This window comes from Coturnix japonica, chromosome 1, assembly GCF_054131305.1.
Source record: "Coturnix japonica strain WE chromosome 1, WE-NBRP24, whole genome shotgun sequence".
In the NCBI taxonomy this organism is placed as follows: Eukaryota; Metazoa; Chordata; class Aves; order Galliformes; family Phasianidae; genus Coturnix; species Coturnix japonica.
The window spans coordinates 157,630,181-157,654,515 of NC_140663.1; the positions used below are offsets into that span (position 1 = coordinate 157,630,181).

Below are 24,335 nucleotides of genomic sequence, written 5' to 3' on the forward strand. Positions count from 1 at the left end.
TCAACTCCGCTTCATTTTTTTCCGAGCTCCCCAGCGCAATAGGCAGATATTAAAAAATAAAACTTTAAAATTCATGAGCAGTTGCATGTGGAAGAACTATAGCTACATAATAAGAAATATAAAGTGCCATCATTGCAAGCGCTTCATGTGTGTGTATATGCATCTGCATGTGCCTTTTAGCTCATATTTTTCACCGCACGTTAAGAAATTAATGGTGAGATTCAGAAATGCAACTTCTTTCTTTCTTTCTTTCTTTTTTATTTTTTTCCAGTGTACATTTTGGAGGCGTGGGCGAGTACCTGTAGTCAGGCGTTTTCAGTACTGTTTGGCTCTGTGGTTAACGAGAACACCGCATGACAAGGCACTGCACTTAGAAAGATGTGAAATAACAAGTATGGTTCACCAAAGGCAGCTATAGGGCTCTAATTGGAGGGGGGAAAAAAGCTAGAAAACAGCCATTTGGTAAAAGTCACCAATATCAGATGGTTCCATTAACATGACAAATGATCAATCATCATTTTAACGAGGTGATTTTAATGCCCAGAACAACTCCATACATATAAAAATAAAACTCGGTGATGAAAAGGTGTTCCTTCCTTTTATAATTTATTAAGGATGCATCGATAAACGCGAAGGAAAACGAACGGCACCGAGTGGTCAGAAGTTCCCCAAATATTCCTATTTCGTATTACGTAGTGGCAGATATATATCAACGTTTTCAGAATCCAAACCACACCGACGACTTTTTGCCATTTGCGGCTCTCGGGTCACCCCCGCAGTCACATCTCAGTGGTTGAGCGGTGGCAGCGACGCCCAAATGCCCGTATTTTCAAACTACCGAATGCGTGGTTTTCACGTGTGAACCCAAGTGATGCAGCGAAACTAATCGCAAACTTTAGTGCTAACCATAACCCAGCCCAGCCTACGTCTGATAGGCACAACGCACCCGGTAGTGCCGAGAGATAACAAATACACATAAAAACGCATTATCTGATGTTCGTATCATGTATGGATAGCTCTGATTTGGCAGACAAAGCGTCATTTTGATTTCCGTTCATTTTCCTACACCGTGAAAATTCGGAGTGCCCACAGTTACAGGCACTGCTGCTTTCTGCCTTCAGAAAACTGCACGAAACCCACTGGGCTCGCACAAAGCTCCCCGCGCCCGAACGTTTCACATCCCTATCGCGCGGCCGAGGACGCGAATCGCATCTCGGAACTGGGGCTGCGTGTCGTCATCCCGCAGGAAGCGGCCGTTCCCCTCGGAGAAGACGGGGCACGCAAAACCTTCGTCCGTGCGGCTCAACTTTCGTTTTCAGCTGGAACGGGAGCTCCCGGTGACCAGCAGCCGCCGCCCCCGGCCACGAAGGGACGGAGGCTCCGCGCCGGGAGGCGCCGGGGCGGGGACGCACCGCCGAGGGCCTCCCCCTGCCCCGGGACCCGCTCGCCGACCTCAGCTCCGCAGCTCCCCTTTCCCCCCGCGCCCCTGGGCGGCGGGGCGGGACTCGCGGCTCGGCCGGCGGCGGGGAGCGGGTCGGGCCCGGGGAAGGGGGCGGCGGCGGCGGCCGGGAAGGAGAGGGGCCGGGAGCGCTCCAGGGGAGCCACGTGTGCCCGCTCGGCGGCCGCCCCCGCCCGCCCGCCCTCCGGGAAACCGCCCCCAGACGCGGGCGGCGAGCGGCTCCTCCCGCTCCGAGCCGCCGGAGGAAAGGAGGCTGCGGGCCGAGCTGTCACCTGCAGTATCGCGGCCAGGGCACTGAGCCCTGTGGTACCGATGGGCAGCAAAGGATTCCCAGCAGCTTCCTGGAGGAAGCGGCACGGAGCGCCCGCAGCCAGAGCAAGGGGCGGGGGCGAGCGCCGAGCGGGGCATTCTTCGCTCTGTGCAATAAAGTTGGTCGTGTGGATACGGTGAATGAATGTCGTGAAAATTGCCTAACGTCGTGACCTCTCCTCAGCGAAAGATAGGGCTGTGACACCGCTGTAAGAATTAATAATGGGGAAGCGGCTTAAGGATTCCTGAAAGACGAGCGAGGAAAAGCTTTGGTGTCAATTCTATTTTTTTTTTTTTTTCTATAAAAAATAGAATATAGGGGTTTGTTCCAGCAAATACCGCAGAGCAGAAGAGTTTGACTCTCCGGGTGATTTGCAGATCGCGGTCTCGATCTGAAGGAACTGAAGGAGGGATGTGCAGAGCGTGCGTCCCACGCCGACTCCGCGCTGTCAAGAGTCTGCGGCTCCGCGGCCGCTGCTTCCCTCTCTTCCTCCCTCCCTCCCTCTTTCCCAGCCGCGTTCCGAATCAATGGAGCAGCCGAGCTCGCACCTCCGCACACAGCGGAGAACTCCGCGGGGTGCGGATACGAAGCGGGGAAGCAGAGAATGGGATTTTCCCTTCTATCCGCTGCTGGTTCCTGGAGGGAAAGCCAACAAGACCTGACGGAGACGTTCAGCTATTGATTCTCCCCTCATAAGGCACAAACACAAAAAAATCGAAACGCGCTAAACCTCCGCACCGATTCGGTCTGCTAAAAGCACGTGAATCGCGGAGCTTGGAGGAACGTTTTATCCCGAAGGGCTCTGAATCTCCGCCGATGCGCTGCCCCGTTGGGCGGCCCCTCCGACGGGAGAACTCTCCCACGGGCGCGGGCAGGGCCGGGCGGAGGGTGGCGGACGGGGCTGGGGATGAGGCCGGGGCCGGTGTGCCCCGCACCTGCGTGCGAGTCCTTCCGAAGTGCCAACACCGCCCGAGCTGCACGCAAAGGAGAGCGGCTTCCATCTATTTCTCACCGCGTGGAGGAGAGGGGGCTTTCTGCCCGTCACCGCCTTGCCGTGTGTATGTGCGTGCGTGTGTGTGTGTGTACACAGATCTATCTCCTGGAGAGGGATTAATTAGCCGGCTTGGAGCTGCGAGAGGCTGCAGTGACGAGCCCAGTGGCGATTGGCCGCCCGCCCGCCTGGCCCTGCCTTTATAATTTCCACACGAGTGCATCTGGGCTCTTATACAAACCAAGAGGCAGCGCCTCTGACATATCCACACACACACGCGGCACTTTTTCCACCGTCTGATTAACCGCCCCGCACACACACGGTGATTACTACGGGAAAACGTAAATAAATAAGAAGAGGTTCTCTTATTTCGACTACTGGAAGGCTCGCTGTGTCTCAGTGCAACTTTTGTTTTTCTCGCTGCCGGGGAAGGTGCAGCTCTCGATGCTCTCCTCTCGCTCCCGGACCCTTTAAAAGAAGGGGGAGGAAAAGCATCGCCCCCCCTCCCCTCCCCCCCCCCGCCCCGGCCCCCCGCCCGCCCCCCCGCCCCGCACACTCCGCCGCGGCCGATCCCAAAAAGCAGGAAGAGCATCCGAGGAGCAGCCGCCGCCCGCGGGAGCCGCGCGTTCCACTCCGGAGGCGGCAGCCCGATTCTCCCCGAAGTTGGCTCCCGCTTTAGCAGCCGCATTGGATCCCACAGCCTACTGCGAGACTCCGGTGTACAATCCGGATCTCTGCCCCAACATGATCGCGGCCCAGGCCAAGCTGGTGTACCACCTGAACAAGTACTACAACGAGAAGTGCCAAGCCAGGAAAGCCGCCATCGCCAAGACGATCCGCGAGGTGTGCAAGGTGGTGTCGGACGTGCTGAAGGAGGTGGAGGTGCAGGAGCCGCGCTTCATCAGCTCCCTCAACGAGATGGACAACCGCTACGAGGGCCTGGAAGTCATCTCCCCCACCGAGTTCGAGGTGGTGCTCTACCTCAACCAGATGGGGGTCTTCAACTTCGTGGACGACGGCTCCCTGCCGGGCTGCGCCGTGCTGAAGCTGAGCGACGGCCGCAAGCGGAGCATGTCGCTCTGGGTGGAGTTCATCACGGCCTCGGGCTACCTCTCGGCCCGCAAGATCCGCTCCCGCTTCCAGACGCTGGTGGCCCAAGCCGTGGATAAGTGCAGTTACAGGGACGTGGTAAAGATGGTGGCAGACACCAGCGAGGTGAAGCTGAGGATCAGGGACAGGTACGTGGTGCAGATCACGCCCGCCTTCAAGTGCACGGGGATCTGGCCGCGGAGCGCTGCCCACTGGCCGCTGCCCCACATCCCCTGGCCCGGCCCCAACCGCGTGGCCGAGGTGAAGGCGGAGGGCTTCAACCTGCTCTCCAAGGAGTGCCACTCGCTGGCGGGCAAGCAGAGCTCGGCCGAGAGCGACGCCTGGGTGCTGCAGTTCGCAGAAGCCGAGAACAGACTGCAGATGGGCGGCTGCAGGAAAAAATGCCTCTCCATCCTCAAAACGCTGCGGGACCGGCACCTGGAGCTGCCGGGTCAGCCGCTCAACAACTACCACATGAAGACTCTCGTTTCGTACGAATGCGAAAAGCACCCGCGGGAGTCGGACTGGGACGAGTCGTGCTTGGGCGATCGGCTCAACGGGATTTTGCTGCAGCTCATCTCCTGCCTGCAGTGCAGGAGGTGCCCGCACTACTTCTTGCCCAACTTAGACCTCTTTCAGGGCAAACCTCACTCGGCCCTGGAAAACGCGGCCAAACAGACGTGGCGACTGGCCAGGGAGATACTGACCAACCCGAAAAGTTTGGAGAAACTTTAGAGGGGAGCCCTAAAAGGGCCCGGAACCGGCTTCTTTCCCGACGAAGTTTTAAGCTTCCCTTTCGAGAAGTCAGAGATTTCCACTTGACAATGCAAACAGTGTTCTCTTAAAAAAAAAAAAAAGAAAGAAAAAAAGAAAGAAAGAAAAAAAAAAGAAAAAAAAAAGAAAAAAAAAACAAGAAAAAGAAAAAAAAAAAAAAGGAATATAGCGTAGGCTCTTCACCGAGAAAAAGCGAATGAAAGCCGCAAGCATCACTATCACCCTCCTCGTCACGGTTTCTCGCGAAAATAATAATAATAAAACAATAAAATAAAAAAAATCAATGTGTTACCCGGAAAGCGAAATTGGCCGTGATTTACCGCGGCTCTGAGCACTCCGCCCAGGAACGGTACCCACGGATTATAACAAACGCGGTCTTTTTCTGTACACCCCCCCATTTACTCCCCCCCCCAACCCCCCCCCACCCCGTGAGTAAACGCTGTTTGGAGACGCCACCTGACCGACCCCGATGTACCTTTTGATTTGTATCAGATATTGTGAGCTCACATTGTCTTTGAAATTGTGGATGTTGGTGTTGTGTGATTTGGTGAACAGAAGTTAAATTGCCATTTTGGATACTTCAAGGACATTTTCTGCTAACGAGGAGATACCATTTGAAAAGGTAGATTTTATCACGGTACTTTTGTTAATTGTCTTTTGAAGTGTCTGAACTTAACGAGTTTACATTTTTTCGTTTCATATATATTGCTTGTTCTATTTCTAACATTCCATAAATATACTTGAAATGTTATTTAAATATATTCGAAAGAAATTTGGATTCTGCTTATATAATAACGCTTGAATATTGGAATTATATATTTGAAAATGCACTTGAAATACACTGGATAATTACCTTTTGTGATTTAGATTTTAATTTCTGTTGCTGATTTATTTAATTACGAGCTAATAAATGAAATAAAACGCCTCTGGGTGAGCGTTTCAATACTGGATCAAGTTTTCTAGCTGGAAAAAAAAATAATCAGAGGGTGGCCACGTTTTGTGAATTCCCACTTTTCTGTCGACAGATACTTAAATCCTGTAAAGCAGAAAACTTGAGGGAGCCGCCTGATTTGGGATAGTTTTGCAGGGCAAGGAAATGTCGGCGGTGAATTTAGCTCTCGATGGCCACCAGCGGCTGTCAGGCATTGATGCAGTTATTCAGTCGGTAGCGCCGTTCCGGCCGTCACAAAACAAACCCGTTTTCACGGCGTTTCCTATAGGCGCTCGGGAAACAACCCCTTGCCGAGCAGCCAGACCCGGACCGATGAAACGAGAGCTCGGTGCAAACAGTGAGCAAGAGAAAGTAAAAATGATAGGTGAAAGGGTCGAGCCGGCGCCTATAAAGCGAACAACAACATTGCTTCTGCCCTGCAAATCCGTTCTGAATGCGATCCGGTTGCTCACAGAGCCCGAGCTTTGCCGCGAGGGACACCGTGTGCGTGCTGCACCGCGGCGATCCCGCACCGCCGCTCCGTCCTCAGCCGCGTTCCTCACCGCCACCAAACGCAAAGTAACAGCGAGGACTGTGCTTAGTGACCCCACAGTCAACAAGTGCCGAAAGGGCCGATCGCCGGTGTAACACCCACCGGCGGCTTGTTAGAGCGAGAGAGCTGTAAGGAACCCGTTATTCCGAGTAGCTGGGAGAGAATCGCTTTTGCCAGCGCTGCGATGAAAATCCCCAGTTTCAGAAATCATTCGTCCAAGAGAAGTCACCTTACTACAACCACGCTTATGTTCAGCTGGGTTCGATACTATTTTTCTCTGAAATTATTTATGACATTTCTGACAAACAAAAACCAAACGTCTTCCTGTTAAAGTATCTCTCCTATTCCCTCTCCAGAGAGGCTTCTAACGTTTTCCAGCTCGTTAATAAAAAAAGGAAAAAACAAAGAGACAACGCTAGGACTAGAAAGAGAGGGGAGAACCCGAATGGCCCTTCTCGCGTTCCCCTCCGCTGCCGCGGCCCGGGGCAGCCCCGCTGTGCGACCGGCCGGAGCTGGGGGTTGGTGGCACTCGGCGACGGCAGGAAAACAGCAGAGCTTTCCCAGGCACCGAGGCTTGGGTACATGCCTATTTCCTCCCTCCCCCCGCCTTCCCCTGTCTCTTTTTAAACATTAGCTTGCATTTCAGCAGCGAGCACGTTTACTACAAATTCCTTACGTGGAAACCAACTCTCTTGAAATAAAGAGGTTCTCCGATAGCCTCTACAGGGGTGAATCCCTCTGCTGCGCCTTAGCCTGGGACTGCGGTTACCTCCAGGGATTTCAGAGCAATTGGCTTAACAGCTAAATCTGCCCGCGCTCATACAAAGGCACCGAGAGAAAGGCCGCTGGAAAACGCGCCCGCCGCCGTAATAGAGGATTTACCATCATTAATAAGCGGAGGAAATGCAGCGGGAGCCCGCGGGAGGGGCGGCCCCGACCCACGCGTGTCCCCGCGCTCGCTCGCTCACCTTGGGGTCGATCTTCTTGAAGGCCGGGTCGTCCTCGTCCACCTCGAAGTAGATCTCGGTGGTGGTGATGGAAAGCGTCCCCTTGGCCACCACCACGGGGGCGACGAGCTGGGCCGGCGTGCTCAGCACCACGGGGCCTGCAAGACAGCGGCAGCGGCGTCACCCCGGGCCCGGCCGGCCCAGCCCCGCGGCCCGGCCCCTTCCCTCCGCCCGTCGGTGCCCGTCGGTGCCCCGCGCAAACCCCGCGGGGAAGCGCCGCGCTCGATCCTCTCCCGCTTTCAACTCCGCGGTCGGGACAGGAAAAGAGTTTGAGGGCTGCGGGCAAATCAGTGAGCACACGGAGGGGTTAGGGCGGAAAGCGCTGCCTCTCGCACGTAGGTCCCTTTCCCTCCGTGCCCCTTTGCTCCTCGTTAACACCACCGCCGTTTATGGGCCGTGGCGGGGGCGCAGTGCCCCGCATCTCCCGGCTCCGCACCGCACCGGGGATGGGGTTTTGGGGGACCCCTCCGAGCACCACACACAGACAAAGGCTGCTGCCATCGTTAGGGGTATTTATGGCAGTGTCATTTTTATTTCAGCTCGCTGTCACTTCACCCTTTTAAAATGCCTGTAACGAGGTTTCGCTCGGATGTACGCCGGAACGAGGCGCTGGTGTGGGCACTGGGAGATGGGATGGGGAAACCCACTGCGAGAGGCAGACTTCTGTGCTCACTTTGTTAGCTCTTAATTCAAGAACAAACTGCTTAAAGGCAAAAGGTAGCGCAGGATCACTCTGTCACCATCTTCGATAGGAATGCAGTGAAAGCTGACAGTGTTGGTGCTTTGGAAGCTCACTTGCTGTTATTAAAAGATGAAATATAAAATGCTTTTCTGGATTGAACCACCAAATGGTGAAGGGTGATTTGTACACACATAAACACACACATACACACACACACACATCCGATGTACAAATAATAAAAGCCTCAACACTGAGACACTCAGCCCAGCATCCACCCAGCGCACCTTTAGGAACAACCAAAACCCATCACCTCAGCGAGTGGCAAAACCCCTTTTGTTCTCTTCCTGCCGTTCAAACCCCCCTGCCCCATGAGGAAGACCTCGGTCAGCAAATGCCCACCATGGCTGACATCCCCAAGGCCCAGACTCGTGGGGATGAAGGCTGTGTGTCTGGGGCCTGCTGTGGCCTAGTGAGCCCTGGCTATGCTCACTGCAGACCCTGGGGCTGGGGTGTTGTCCCAAAGCCGGGATGTGGTCCCAGGGCTGGGATGTGTCCCCATATCCCGGCTGCAGCCCTGCTCCCCTCAGGCCCGCACAACACAGTGCCACCGCTCAGCAGGCAGCAGCGCTTCGAATTACCCACTTAGCCCAAATTAATCCTGTATCAGAGCATCTCCCTGTCATGTTGTTAATGTTTCCCTTTGCTGTAACACCCAATTTGAGGCTGTATTGCACAATATTTTGTCATTCTTTGCTGCAAAATAAACACGGAGGAAGGCGCAGATTGCTGGTGTACAAGGGGAAGCTGAAACGTGGGTTTCAGTGACAGCTCTCAGCAGCCCGGCATGGCAGGCAGCAAAATATTGATACGAACTCTATTTTCTTTCACTTTATTGTTTTCCATCCCCTAATAAAGCAGGGCAGCCTCCTGACCCCGGTCAGCTGATCGGGATCACATGCGCTGGGCTGCCTCGCCGCTCTCCCTGTCCTGCCTCCATCTTCTCTTCCTCCCTGCACCGTGAGAAACAGCCGGACCGGGCCGGGCAGAGCCGGGGAAGCCCGGCCGCAGGCTCCGAGGGCAGGCGGATCGATCCGAAAGGCCGCTTTAAAGGCTCATCAATCTTCATCAAGCTTGCTCGAGTAATTACGCCCGATTCCCTTGTACGATTACAAGTGGATTTGGGTTTCAATTCCCCAGGCCCCCTCTCTTTGTGTTTACAGAAGGGGATGCCGAGGCTGCTGCCCCGCTGAGCGATCCCCTGGAGGCGGCCCGGCCCCTCAGCCCGCACCCGGCGGCGCAGCGCGGAGCCCGGAGCTCTCAGGGTACACCCTAAAGCGGCGGTCGCTGCCGCTTTAAGAAGGCGTCTGTGGGGTTTTGCGGAGTCCCAGAAGGAAGGCCATCAATTTAATCCAATTACCCCTTTTCCCTGGTGTTGCGTGGCTAAAAGAAAAATAAATAAATAAATAAAGGCACCGCTATTTCGCGGTCCAAAGGCCAAACCCCGTGAGCTGACGTGCGGGAGGAGACAATGGGTGAGCCCGCACGGAGCTGGGAATGGATCCGGGCCGGAGGAGGGGGCAGCGCTGCGGTGGACGTGGAGGAGAAGGGGCACCCGCTCCGAGGCTGTCACTGAAGGGCTTCTGGATCCACCCTCCTCCTCCTCCTCCCAAGGGCGGCCTTGTGCCCCCAGGACACACCTGGGCAGACACTGGAGTCTGGGGCATCCCTATCGATACCTCTGACATGTGTACGCTGCAACCAGCAATCTGCGGCATTCCGCTTTGCAGAAGAGAAAACGTTCTCTTGTGTGTATGCATAACTATTATTATTATTATTATTATTATTAGAAAGAATTTTAAAGCAGTGAACAAATTACGAATTCGAGGGGAAGGAGCCCAAAATAAGTTAAAAAAAAAAACAAAAAACAAAAAAACTTGGCTTTTTTCTTTTCTTTTCTTTCCTTTTTTTTTTTTTTTTTTTCTTTTTTTTTTTTTTTTTTTTTTTTTTTCCTTCTTTTTCCCCCTCTCTCGAAAGCACAACACGAACAAAATACTCGGCATTAGCAGTGTGTCATTTTTACACTTGTCCTTTGGAAATCTCCAATTACAACTTCCAATTCCATAGCACGTTTAAGGAGCACGGAGTCTTTTTGTTGTAGCCTTCAGGGAGCAAACCAGCCACTGAGAGAATACGAAATTAATCCACTACAGCTATAGAGAGAGAGGATTATGCTTTAATCCCCTTTGGGACAGTCTCTGCATTTTAAGAATCCGATATTAAAATGTTTACAGAGAGCGCAATCAAAATACTGCGGATTTTCCATATGGCAACGGGGCTATCGGGGAAGCTCTGGGTCCCCTTCCAAAGCACCCGATTTATCAATCTAATGGAACAAAAGCCCGGCACACCTGAGCCGAGCTCCAAGGCTCGTTCCCACGCGGGGACGGCGATGAGCTCCAGGCACCGGGGAGGCGCCGCTCGGGAGGGGAAAGGGGAGCGGGGAGCGCGGCCGTGCCGGTGCCGTGCGGGGATCTGAGCGGGGATGGAGCCGCCGACACGCTTCGGCTCCAGGGGAAAAGCTCACCCGGCCACTTGGGGCTTGGCGAAAGGACGCTCGGTTCAAGCGCTCGCCAGCTGTTTGAAGCCTAACCGAGAGCATCTCCGAGTTATTTCGTTGCCTCCTCTCAACCTGAAGCGGTCCGGGCAGAAAAGAGGCTGCGAGCTAACAAAGAGGTTCTGGCCTTAAAAGCAAAGCAGGAATCACTTTGGATCTGCGAGTTTTGTTATCTGCTCAAATGGGGGATTTTTCACTCTGCCTGATCCCTGTAGTCTGCACATGTGATTTACATTTCTAAAATAAACGCTACTGCACGTATATGTTTTACAATAATATTTCCTTTCTGAAAGTAAATGGCTGTGGGATTAAGAGGTCCCATTGAATAAAAGCAGAATGTAACCTCTCATCTCCTCTCTGCTAATTTTTGTTCAACGGAGACTTCTTGTCTACTACTAGACATTCTACTCTTAGCTCTTGCAGCTGTATTCTAGTTCTCGTCTTTCTGAAGGAAGTCAATGCAAGCAAAAAGCTCCATCAGGTGAGAGAGTGTGAGATCCACTAAAGCACCACTGACACAATCCCAACTCTTTAGGGAAGCCCCAAAAGAGTGATATTGTGAAGTTACTTCAAACGTTTTTGCTTTCATTAAATTTGGAAGAGTTGAACATGAGGTATGGTTAGGAGTCTGCAAATTACACACATTTGCTAAGATGGTTAGGTGTAATTCTTCCTCAGTAAGATAAAATGTATGCTATTACATGCTGAAATATGGAAGCAAGCAGTTCTATCCACTGCTTACTTACAAGTCTAAAAGTACTATTTTGGTGATTATTAACAGATGAAAAGAACTCGATGGGCCAAATACTTTGAAAATGGTTCCAGTCATCCAGACCAGTTACATTTTACGGTCTCCTGATAATTATTCTGATAAAAAAGTATTGCCACATCTAATTCTGAGATGATGCTATTCAAAAAGAAAAGAAAACAAAACAAAACACAATTTCTTTTTCATAAAGCGTTAAGAGTGAAAAACACAGAACAGAACAGTTGAAAATAATTACCAGGTAAAGTAGTTTGTATAAACTATAATTGGTAATTCAATATGATACCCAAACAACAACAACAAAAAATTAAATGTTAAGGATAACTATTAAATGTCACCCACAATGTGCCTGGAATAAGACAACTGAAATTCCCTCAGCAGTTTCACTCCAAAGTCAAATGTATCTGACACCAGCTTGTACTAAAAATGACCACAAGTCCCTATATTTGAAACAATTTGTGTGTAACACCAAAAGCTCACGCACACCCAAAACTTCAGTTCATGTCATTTGAACTACACAACATGCAAGCCGAAACAGGGATAAGCACCAGAAGCTTTTGGGAAAAGCTCTGCAGTCAGGAAAGCAAAACATATTTCAACAAATTAATATCATGCACACACACACATATAACATTATTATTAATATAACACCCATACATGCTCTGCCACATTAACAATAAATAAATAACTTATGAATCCTAAAGAAATGTCTTTTTTTTTGTTGTTGTTTTGTTTTTGTTTTTTTGGATCCTATCGGCATCAAAAGTCTGAAACGAAGTACTCTTGCAAAAGACTCCTGCAGTAAATATATTAGACTTACGTGAGGATGGTGGCCCTTAGTTTGTTCCCCACCATAGCCGATACTGGGAGTAACTCGTCATTCAAGCCAAAGCTTTTAGGAGAGTGCATCTATACATCTCCCTTCATGTATCACTTTCAACAGTTGCAATGAAGAAAAAATCTGCACAACTTTTTGATTGCAAAGAAGAGAACCTAAGTCCAAATGCTATTGTCTTGTTTTTCTCCCCCTGCATTGAATAACAACCCCAATTCCTTTCCAGTTTTCAAAGTTTTCAAAGCTCACTTTTCTGGCTTTCTACTCTTCCACAATCATATGTTTCACATTGTGAGGGAGGGATTGATTTTTATTGTTTGTTTGAATGTCAATGCCAGTGTGGATAGGCCATGATATCCAAAATTTTCCCTACTTTTTCCGTTTTTTCCTCCATAAAGCATATAGCACTACTACTAACATCAAAGATCAACTTCAATGGTCTTTTTTTTTTTTTTTCCCAACAGAAATAACTAAACAATTACAGTGACTCAATTCTCTTAAGTGGTGCCATAACAGCAAACAAATGTGTTTGATTAAAAATAAAATGTAAATAAAAGTAATTTTATGCACTACAACTGCAAATAAAACAGTAAGAGGCTATTAAAATACATAGTTACAATGAAATTGTGAATATATTTAAAGATATGGTTAAGAAAAAATAAGTCATTTTCCCTCAAATGTATGCACACTTCCTATACATTTGAATTAAGTGACACACACAACTTACAGGTAAATAGAATTCCAAGCCTTCCCGGTCACATTAAAAGAAAAGTATAAAAATCTAATTCTTCCTTAGGAAAATGTGTCTCAAAGCATTCCTAAGAATATGTAGCTCTTTATATAGTTCAAACAGTGATGGAAAGTAAGCACTTAACAGAACGGTTACAGAATACACAGAGACAAGCTCAATACTCCACCAAACTCAGTCTTTTTAGGTATCTGTTCACTTAAGGTCCTGTAGAAGAATAAGCTACATGTCTAACAGCCTAAAGAGATTTAGGACATCAACTTTTGCCTCCTTGTGGGGGTAAAGGCTGACTTGTTTGGTGGCGTACATGAGAGTGTCATAACTGTGCGAAAGCCTGGAGAGGCTTACATAGGTTTAGTGTTGTTCCAGGATGTGTTCAAGCACCAACCTGCCAGATGATCATGTATTAACAATACCTGAAAAATCATGTAATGATTTACAGCTGGTCAGAAACGTCAGTGCTTCAGATAAGGACCTAACTACTGCAGTGCATACCTTTGCCACTTCAAAATTAGATTCATACAGCGTGTTCTGCCTGGAGCGGTATCTTAGAAGCACTGAGTAATTTAAGCTATTTTAGAAACTAAGATCTTGATTGTTTAGCAGTGCATCCAGATGTGAGTAAACTACACTAATGCAATACGACCTGTGCTGGCATTCTCCTCGTTCTCAGACAAAATTTAAGGCACTTTTTTCAACCTAGAAAGCTTTAAGTAATTCTAAATGTGGACATGTAAGTGGCAGGTTTTCTTTGAGACAACCAGTACAGCTGTCTTTTTAATAAAAAAGTTACAGAGGAAAAAAAAAAACAAAACACCTTAAGAAACTATATTTGATAGTAGAAGAAGAAACATGAAAGCGGAGATAGCATCCTGCTATAGCAATATAGTGCTGAAACAGGAACTCACTGTAATAAGTCAAGAACACGAGGGATCAAATCCCAGTTGCAAGGCTGAGTGCACCAGACTTGACAGGTATCTTATACAGTCCAGCCCATGTACCTTGTCATGCCGATAGAGCTCAATTGATTAGAAATGAAATGAAAGATGGGAGCCTTCAGTTTTCAATTTCCTCCAGTCTGCGTTCTGGAAAGGTTCTTCCGGATAAAGCAAAAGCCTTGTATTTCTTGGGGCTTTAGTGAAGGGAAGTATTATGTTCAGATAGCTCACAATATTTTTAAGTTTACTTATTTGGTTAGCTACTCAGATACGTGTGTGGGAAGAAAGGAAGACGCTGTTGAATTAGCATTTAACTTGCCTGGTATATTTGGAAGAATCATCTAAAATGAATTTTTTCTGACGTCAATATTTTCTGAAAATACAAGTGATTATAAACCACACCAGAACAACTGAAGGTTGTTTCAGAGTATAACTGTCTATTGGCCAACGGCATACTTTGCTCATCTACACTTCGGTAGCATCCAAAGACTACCCCACCAGGATTCTTTGGTGCCTTGTTAAAGGAGAACTGATCCATCAGTCCTTGTCATGTGCGCTATTTCTTTTACAATAAGACCTGATTTCATTGCATTAATTAATTTACATTTACATTAATTATTTTTTTCCGAAACCCCCTGGTCATGCATTACAATTTACACAAGGCTTTTTCCAGGTTCAGAAGTTACAAAGACGGAGGCTGACAGATCATGCTCACATAAATATTTCTTCAGAAAGCCAAGGGAAAAGGACTCACACATGTTGACAGGCTACCAGTGAGAACTGCTCAAATGCACTGAATGGAGTCATCTCTTCCACGATTTCTGACCAATGGAACCAAGACCAACCAACTCTGCTTGCTCAAATGGTTTTCTAGCTTGCTTCTGTCACATCAGTGACAAAAACAAAATGGAAAAAATCTCTGTCCATAAGCCAGAGAAAGTATTTAGTTTAGTGCAGGTACAATTAATGCTGTTCCTACCACTCGTCTATTTGGGTTGGTCCCTGTAAGGCCCTATGAAGATTTTGGAGAAGGGGGATTTTCCCACAGAAATCAACTGCATAGAGAAGATGAAATAAGGTGCCTAACTGTGGAGGGTGGCTCTTTATATCTATGCTTGCATTTTTGAAGTCCCTACACCATAAATACAGAGCTTAAATTAATTTTAAAGCCTGGAAATAAAGAAATCTGGCTGCCATCCTAGAAGTCAAGGATGCTCAAGCTTAGAATAGGGAGTAGTAAGGTACAAAGAGAAGAGCTCTTCAAAGCTGTCCTAACAAGCACTATCATCTGTGACTGACAACTACCTTATAAAATATTTAACTATTTTGGATAGTGATGTGGAAAAAATGATTAGAATAAATATTGAGATGTCTAAAAATAGAATGTTAGAGAAACCATGAGGCTTTTTTTCATTTGTTTTGTTTTTTGTTTTTTGTTTTCAATGTGAAAGCCAACTCCATATCAAAAGTAGAACTGTTTTCAGTTTATGCCTGAACCTATATTCTAAATTAAACTCATACAAATATGTTTTTCTTTTTTTTATACTTAGACTAGAGGATCAAAATCTGAATACATAATAAGAAGAAACTGAAAATCTGGCTGAATGAAATTTCCATGTTTGGAAGTACAAAGCTTGTGTGGTTATATGCTTGCCATAAAAAGGGATAAAGAGTCACTCTTCTCCCACATTTCTGCCTCTACCCCAAGTAAGCAACCCCTCCAACTACACTGCTATGTGGAATGCTAATTTGCAAGAAAAATGGGTTTTGGGAAAACTACTCAAGAGAGTACTGAATTTAGTAAATAATTTCCATTGAAGAGCTTGATAAAATAGGAGAAATATTAATATTTGTTGGGGGAATTTTTTAATGGAACTTTGATATTTAACTGAGGAATATGTGAGCACATATATATACTTTCTTTAAGGAAAAAAACACATAAAAGAAGTGAAAGCTTAAGATGCCTTAGCCACCTGCACCAGGACAGTAAGAGAGTATGAAAGAGCAGAGAGTAAGAAAATGAGGAAAAAAAAGAAAAAGAAAGGGAATAAGAAATACCTCTGACTGTGGAAGCCTCAGAGGCTCAAGCTGTTGGAGGATGAGAGAGAATTATTAGGAAGCTTCATTATATTCTTGCCAAAAAAGTACTCATTGGGGAGGCTGCAGAAGGGTTGGAGAGGGAAGATGAGTGCTCTTGTAAACAGTCTCATGTTTGCCTTCCAGGAGCTCGAGAGGGGAGAGGATGATTCCTCTTTTCCATAAGATGGGTGGGCTGTGTTCACTGCTGGAGACACTCTAAATGCCTTCAACTCATTATTCTGACAGCAAATGATGCAACCAAACTATTTCTAGTTGGTCCCAAGAAAATGACACTTTTTTCATTCAAAATAAAATCTCAAAATCTGCCTACACAGTAGAAGCCCAAGTTATTGTTCTTTTATTTAATTAGGGAAAGCCACCATTCATCTAATTACACCAATAAAACTGACAGAAATGATCCTATTTACCTGAGAATCATTTTGAGAAGGGAACAGAAGAAAAGCACTGAAAATGTGCCCCTACATTTCTCCTTAAGAATCATCAAGAAAAAGTTGCAGACTTTTCTTCTTAGAGATTGTCTACATCAATCAGTTCCTGTAGAGAATATTCAGCCACTGATTTTGACCACAAATTTTACCATATTTAATATATCCATATATGGATAAATATTAAATATATAAAAATTTATGTGTATAAAGATTACTTGATTTTATTTAGCTTTTCCATCCCAAATACTTATTTGATGAGCTTTTTGTGGCCCTGGATGCAGTTCCTTGGTGCATTAGTGTTTTACTGACCTGTGCAAAGCTTCAAAATAATTTCAGAAATGTAAATGAGTCTTTTGTTAGAACGGGAAATAGAAAATTTCCCTAAGGGCTGGATGACTTAGTCTTTTTTTCTTTTGTTTGGAGGTACTGTCACACAATTGTAACTGTAGCTCTATGTACTAGGATTTTTGGGCACGCTTACAATTTCCTATAAAGTCAGTGTCAAATATTTTTTTATATTATTATTATTTTAATTGGAAATTGCTCAAATCATGATGGTTTCTGTCTGAGAAGAGACAAAAGGCTTATTTTGCATAGGCCACAAAACAGATGTTGATAATGTTTGGTTACCACCAGTCTTGTCTGGACTTCAAACAGATGACCTGGAAGTGAAAGGTCTTATATCTCATTAATAATAATACAAGCTGTCAAATCCTCATGACCTAGCACAGGGCAGTAAGTCAATACTCTCAGCACACTACCAGAAAGTCTGGATAGAGTGTATATCACATTTAGTCTCTAAGCTAACAAATTTTAGTTAGCCATGCTAACTAATCTCTCTTTATGAGAAGTAGTAATACCATTTTCTAGAATAATTTCTATACTGAAGTTGCTAAAAGTTAGGGCAGCGTTAGGCTGCCTTTCATAAACTTTCCTGGCACATTTGCATTGTCAGGGGGGTTCCCTCCATCTAGAGAGATCTGTCCAAGAAGAAAGGAAGATTCTGCAGTAAAAGTTAAGGTACATTAAGACTGACACTCATTAAAGGCTTGCTAAAGTTAGTGGCTTTCCTTGGGCTTATATGGTTGAATTCCTCAATCTCCTTTGTATAACAGAGAGAATAATACTCATTTATTCTTGTAAGGGTGCTGTGAGGCTGTAATTCTCCATCGCTTACAAGAAAGTCAGCTTCTGAGTTTATTGAGCCCATGCAAGTAACCAGACAGATGCCTGCCAAAGCCTTTTGACTTCCTAAAATAGTCCAAAGCCTCACATCTTTGTGTATTTATTTCTTTTCTTCTTTACTAGAAACTACTTTTTAGAGGGTAGCAAAAGACTTTGTTAGGATTCTTTTGCTTGGCTGGGTCTATTTGCTGGTGCCACCAACCACGTGACTTGTACAGAACGTTCAGGCTAAATTCTGCTCTCAAATGTGCATGAACAACTCTCAGCAAACCATCTGCAACTCCACGAGAAAGAGAATGTACTTCTAAAATTAAAATGTGTAAAACATAAATGATTCAATGTTTATCTGATTTCTATGATCTATTTTAGTGCAGATGTTCTTTTTTAATAAATATTAACTATCTATTAAAACGTTTCCCTTTGAGAATAGTAAGTTTTCAACTTAGAATACATCTGTATATTTTTCATTTTGACAAAAAAGATAATCAATAATAAGAAGACAAACCATTAGCAAACTTGCATTTTCAGGCTCTTAAGAGAAAAGGTAAACACGGGAGAGCTCAGCTGGAGCATTAGAAAATCAAAATGAAAAAGAAGGAAGAGTTAGTAACATCAAGTCACTACACTGGATTTGATTGTATTAATCACAGGTTTGTAATAGATTAGAAAAGTGTTAGAATAGACTGGGCTATCTCAGTCATTAGTTCTAACAGAGAAGTGACTTGCCTCTTGAAGTGAACAGTCTGGGAAGTAAAGGAGATAAAACTGAAACAGAAAAATGTAAAACATTTTAATACGTAAACGCTAAAACAAGAAAAACATCTTTTGAAAGCTCATCATACTGACAGACAGGTAAAATACCACTTCAGTTAAAAATCCTGATGCAAACTTAGAATTCATAATGTTAAGAATATAATAATATGAAATCTGATTTTTGTATTTTATTAAAATGCTACTTAATATAATGAAATCTGACTAACTGCCATCAGAACATATGGAATTCTCAGATTATATAATAAAAATATTCAGACTATAATTATCTAAAAAAATTCTCCATCCCATATGTAATTTATCAAAGTGAACTTTACATTGATTTGTGCCACATGGTTGATGAAAAACTATAAAGAGTCTCTGAAACAAAAGGTATGTACAGATAACTCTGTAAGAACAGTCTCAATCTGTTTCAGACTTTCCTTTTTTAGTTTTAACTTCATATATCAAAATATTGTAATATTTATATACTTGAAAGTTTTCTAAAACCTTAAAAGATGTCTTTTTAAAAGCTACCTTACTTTCCTGGAATAAACAATGTTAAATTGTTTTAGTTAAATGTGGGCAATCTTAAATCAATTTAAATCTAGTTTATAATGATTTTGTTAAATTTCTTTACCTTATTGAGGCAATCCAAATCATTATAAACCAAGTTTATATTGATTTAAACTTTAAAGGTAAACTGCGGGCATATCTGAATATAGAAATTCCGATGTGTCATTCCACTCTGGACATTAACTAGATAAAAATGATGTTGTGATGCACCATAACTTGATATACCTAAAAAAATCCAGATCACGTTCACCAAATCAACGTTAACTGCTCAGAATTAGGTAAGAGCAGGCTTTACTGAGACTTGCTCTTCAAGGCTGACAGAGTTTTTTCTAAACCTCTTTGGCATAAAACTCACTTTCCTTGCCTACTGATTCCCTTGATTTCAACTACTGATCTCAAGTTACAGCATTAGCTGTATATACTGAAAACTGCTGAACGCAGTGCTCTCGAAAGGCATGCAGGAAAACAGACAGGGTATGGAGACTGACTGGTAAAAAAGATTATCCATTGACTGGTAAAAATTGCACGAGACTTGTGATACTAGCTGTGACCATTAACTCTCAACAATATTTCCACTTCAGAAGCGAGCAACAGTTGAAGATGTAAGGTTGCAGTTAATCTGCAGTTAAAAATGAGGTTGTGGAAAGTGGGTTCTTTTCAGGAAATTCAAGATTTTTGGTACATATACAGCACCGATATCATACCACCTCACCTCACTAGGAAGCACCTTGCTTCCCTTCTCACTGTTGATGGGAAACACGATGACTAATTGCTGACACTGTTGGGATTGTCAATACGTGAAAAGTTAATTTGTTTCAATTTCTATCATTTCTACTTTGCTAATACCTACAATACCACCCAATTTATACAAACTGTAAAAGCAAAGGACTAGAACTACTGTGTCCTAAATGAGCAGGGAGTGATCTCTGGTAAGATGGATATGTTTCACAGAAATACTTAAGGAATATCTGAAATAGAATTCTAATAATTTATTATTACTATTATTATTTATCAGAATGATGTAGGCACAGAGATTGTTGATTTAACTGAACAGGCAGTCTTGGGGCATATCTGGGAGCTTCAGAGCTGACTGTGAGATTTTCCAGACTGGGCAAGAATTTTTTCTGAGCACTTTGCTCTGTTAATACATACTTGAACGTAATTGCCTGTTGCAGCCCTTAAGCTATAGCAGTGGTATGCATTTTTAGCTGGAATCAGGGCTCTTAGACATGAGAACTTAGCCAAAACAATACCGAGTTTTCCCTTCTAAAAGAAAAAGGGACATTGATCAAATTATCCCAATAATAACCCTACTTGCCTTATTGTTTTATTAACTTAAAATAACAGCATTTCAGGAATAGTTAGCTGCAGATTGAGAAAGCACATTGACATATTATCTATGATAATCATATACTGAAGGTTGCTCTCAAGTAAAAATATTTACTTCCCTTCTGCTCTAGTTTCAAAGTATGAGACTAAATTCCACTTAGGGTTTGTTTTTTAAACATCCGTTTATAATCTCTGCTACAAATTTCCACTATGGCATCAGAAGAAAATGCAAGAGCAAAGAAAGATAGCTATTTTAGAAATTCAATTATACTGAAAAAAATCCTCAGACATCACTAAACTTCCCCTTAATCGAGTAACTTAATAAAGGTATTCCTAAGTAAATTAACCTAAAAAAAAATCCATACTGCATTTCACAGTTCTCACATTTTTATCTCATCTGAGAGGAGATTGCATTTTCAACTTCCAGCATGCCTTTCTTTCCAGACTACTTCCCCAGGAAACATAACATTTCTTCAAGACAGAGCTGTAACAGAGCATGCTGGAACCTGGATAAAACAGAGACCTCACTGCAGACCTTCATATTGGGAGAAAGGACAAGAGAGGATCTTTCATGAATGTTTCTACAGAAGATTCAATCCCCAAGCTTATACCTTAGTTACAGCCACATTCCTTCTTAGTCCCTATTTACAACAGGCAGGTTTTTTTTTTCCTTATTGGGCTGACCTCTTACACCACAGTGACAGAAGTGGGTGCCAGCAGGGGCACAGTCACACCAACTCACAAAACACTGAGTTATGGAATTAAGTTCCCAATTCCATTTCAGCCAGAAATGTTCCATAGTGGTTTTCAACAGAATCTTCAACAAAAAGTCATAGGCAGCAATAAGAGTACTGGTTATTGCTCACATCTCTGCTGAAAGATTGAGCAACAGGCACATGTTTTGTAATCAGTTCCCCCAGTTCATAGAAGCAGGACATCATATTACATCTAAAACATAAATAACCTGTTCTCAGTGTAATTGTGTATTTATCTCTCAATATTAAGAAACTAACTGCAAGCGTTCAGAATTAACAAGTTAAAAAAGTCTTCTCACATTTATCCTAGTTGTAATGAAAATCTCATTTACCTGCAAGGTTGTCAATTTCCTTCTCTTGGAGTAGACTAACAGCATCATCATCCCCTTCCAGCATAAGCTCTGTTTCTGCATTCTGATTTACCACAGCTTGACTTCGGAAAGTTTTCTTGGACTTCACCACATCTTCTTCAGTGCCTAAGAAAAGTTACAAATGTTGTGAATTTAGCTGAAAAATGTTTAGAACAAACTATGTAAAGAAGTAAAACATAAAGCATAAACCATCTTTATTAAAAAAAATAAAAATAAAAAAAAAATGGGAAGGAACATTTTATAAGACGTCATCAAGGTCTGAAAGAAAATATGCAGTCTTAGTCTGTCCTCCAAAATATATTTTGAATACAACAGAAACTGTATTACAAATACTCTCCTGCTGTTAATAATTATTTTATTGCTTTACATTCTATGTTTTAGCTTTCAGCCTGCAAGAGATTCAACAGAAATTTCTCTTCAGTTCCTGGTGTCCCCTGATTGACATTTTGGAGCTCAAATCGCCTGTTCTTAGTAAAGGAGATTCTTTGGGGAATTCAAAAGTCATTCTCCCTTGTTCTGTCACTATCTGACCATGTAAAAAGCCAGTCTCCATCTTGTTTATACACACCCCTCAAGTACTGGAAGGCCACAATGAGGTTTCCCTGGAGCCTTCTCCAAGCCCATCTCCCTCAGCCTTTCTTCACAGAAGATGTCCTTCATCTCTCTTTGTTCACCTTTGTGGCCCTACTCGGAACTCACTCCAACATATCTGCATCTTTCTTATGCTGAGGGTCCCAGACTTGGATGCAGTGCTCCCATTGGGACCTCGTGAGGGCAGAGTAGAGGTGGACAATTAGCAATCAGCTCCCCCACCCTTACCTCACAGGAAGGTTTTGCCTTTTCCTCTTGACTACTTTTTCTTTTCTTTCTTTCTTTTTTTTTTTTTTTTCCTTTCCCTTCTCAGTCTGATCATTCCTTAGGGCAGATGATTTATCATCATATCTTTTGGGAAGGTCCTACCAGCACTCCTCAGTTCATAGACATAATTTAAGAAATAAATCATAGAATGGCCAATGGTAGAATCATAGTTTTTGTTTCAGAAATAGCCAGTAGCTTTCTTGTACTGCTGTGACATCTACACAGTATTTGTTTCTTTATTGAGGAGAAGTCATTAGTTTTATTTTCAGTTCTACAGGCTCATAATAGTCCCAAGGGTAGTCATAGACTTTTTTTTTTACATAAAGCCTGCACCTTTAACTTGGACTGTATAAGACCTAGGCATTTTCGGTTATGCTGTAAGAAATAAAAGAAGAAATCTAGAAATCTCATCTATATCACAATTTGGAAATTTTCTTTCTACAAAGCTAGAGAAATATGGATGAAATCTGAGCAAAATTGAATGAGTGGATATTGATCATCTTCCATAATGCCTGATCTTCACATAGTGAATATCACTATGGCTGACGTAAAACAATGAGTTGAAGCCCATTAAAACTCATAGCCTCATATGCAGACAGGACAGCTAACCGCAACATAGTAAACTGATTTGTAAATGAATGGACTTGATTTGTCAGACAGTTTTGTTATTCAAAACAGTGGGGAGGTGTTATAATTTTCTCTCTCACTCTTACATAATTCTTTTAATTCTTTAATGCACAGGAGAGTTGCAGCAAATGAATAAAAATACTGGAGGCATATTTCTCCTTTAGTGTCTTTACTCTGAAGATCATTGTAAATATACCACTTGATATCGGACTCCACCACAAGCTGAGATGGTCTCCCATTTTTAATCATCTAATATTAGCTTTCTGTATTTCTATAATTCAAACTGCTATTCCTTAAACAACATGGTTAAGACACACAAGGAAGAAAAATATTTTTGATCTAAGCTCCAAATTAAGAATTACGTCTTTATTCTTCCTACTTGTTGCTCTATCCATTAGCACCATGCAGATACTCACAGGGATAAAGACAATATTGATGCCAATATCTATATTAGTATACTGATATTTTTGCTGTGTTCAAAAATAGGCTCTGATCTTTACCTCATTTATATGGATTGCTACTTAGTGTAACTAACTTCAATTATTCACCCAATGCACAATTGAATCTTTTTTTTTTTTTCTTTTTTTTTCTTTTTCTCTAATTTATAAAAAGGAGCCAGAATTGTATGAATTTTGAAAAACACAAAGGAGTAATGTGCTGTAACTCCAGTGAGTGCTATGAAAGTTTCTGTAATTTATAAGACATGGTGATTTTCAAATGAATTGCTTCTAGAATTCTAATCTGGAATAATCATAGCACTGGTAATTTGTGTAGCAACTGTTTAGATGACTATCCTTTAAATTATTTGTGCACAAAGAGATATTTTTAAAATTACTGGAAAAAAGTTCCAAGTCCTAAATGATTACTGCGATGTATCTGCAGAAGTACTTGAAATTTAGCGCATTTTAAATCTCTTGTGATGAGGGCTCCAGTAACCGGATTACAGAAATACTGCCATACACCCGTGTACGCAATGTGGCGGAGTAGAATGCATTAAATTAGTTTGGCAAATTTGGAGCTTAACAACAAGATAAATGCTTCTAAGATCCATTATGGTTTATAATATTAAATATATATTTGTCTGAAAGAAATATAGTAAATGGTGGTTCTTTCTCAAGATGGAAAAGTCTCTGGCTTGGCTGTTGTTTAAATTTATCACTTTGTTGAGTGTGTCTCAGTTTTGCTGTACTGTACTAAACATTTATCTAAATGAAAGTGTACAAGACCCAGAGTTGCCCTTCAATCACTATATCCTTTATGAATTAGAGTTCCATTTATCAAAATTACAGCAAGAAGAGTAGGGTCTCACAGGGCTGTCTCATTACAAGGCTTGTAAACACTGTCCTTACAAAGAAATGGTTTAACACCTAACAAATCAAAAACTGATTGGGAATAGAATTTATTTGAGATCATCTATCTTCAGAAGACGTGCTGTACTGAGTGCACTTCTTGGCCTTGCTACCCATTCATCAAGAAATTAACAAGCGAATACCACAGACCACCAGATCTCCTTGGATCCTGAAACGTGAAATATGTTCAAAACAGATCTGTCACAGATGTTCTATTTTTATATTTCAAGATGACTTCAAAAAGGTTTTAAAATAAGAGGAGCTCTCAAAATAAGAGTAAAAAGAAAAACAACTTGTCTCTTTAAAACCA

General features: G+C 43.6%; 3 protein-coding genes and 1 long non-coding RNA gene across 22 annotated transcripts in view; 3 read left to right on the forward strand and 1 right to left on the reverse strand.

Annotated features, from left to right (window-relative positions):
* The window catches only part of NBEA (neurobeachin), a 460,574-nt gene that overhangs the window by 142,579 nt on the left and 293,660 nt on the right, over nt 1-24,335 (reverse strand). For 12 of the 19 annotated variants that reach the window (XM_085555249.1, XM_085555204.1, XM_085555247.1 and 9 more), the window contains 3 exons: nt 21,153-21,296; nt 18,137-18,175; nt 7,076-7,212 (listed from right to left, as the gene is read on the reverse strand). In XM_085555249.1, the coding sequence (XP_085411375.1) occupies nt 7,076-7,212; nt 18,137-18,175; nt 21,153-21,296 (320 nt within the window). The remainder of the gene's footprint in view (nt 1-7,075; nt 7,213-18,136; nt 18,176-21,152; nt 21,297-24,335) is intronic. The other 7 variants (XM_085555257.1, XM_085555222.1, XM_015851982.3 and 4 more) reach the window with 1 other exon arrangement.
* On the forward strand, nt 2,982-5,548 carry MAB21L1 (mab-21 like 1). The gene has a single exon (XM_015851987.3). It carries the CDS (start codon nt 3,505-3,507, stop codon nt 4,582-4,584), a length of 1,080 nt encoding a protein of 359 aa, XP_015707473.2. The 5' UTR covers nt 2,982-3,504; the 3' UTR covers nt 4,585-5,548.
* LOC146762805 (uncharacterized) lies at nt 5,136-6,485 on the forward strand. The gene is made up of 2 exons (XM_085555291.1): nt 5,136-5,245; nt 5,649-6,485. Exon 2 carries the CDS (start codon nt 5,720-5,722, stop codon nt 6,200-6,202), a length of 483 nt encoding a protein of 160 aa, XP_085411417.1. The 5' UTR covers nt 5,136-5,245; nt 5,649-5,719; the 3' UTR covers nt 6,203-6,485.
* On the forward strand, nt 8,781-9,299 carry LOC146762806 (uncharacterized). The gene is made up of 2 exons (XR_014948934.1): nt 8,781-8,935; nt 9,017-9,299. It is a non-coding gene; the product is annotated as an uncharacterized LOC146762806 (long non-coding RNA).

What these genes read in the sequence shown, in the direction of transcription:
- MAB21L1 (XM_015851987.3), top strand. Translation starts at nt 3,505, where the DNA reads ATGATCGCGGCCCAGGCCAAGCTGGTGTACCACCTGAACAAGTACTAC.
- LOC146762805 (XM_085555291.1), top strand. Translation starts at nt 5,720, where the DNA reads ATGTCGGCGGTGAATTTAGCTCTCGATGGCCACCAGCGGCTGTCAGGC.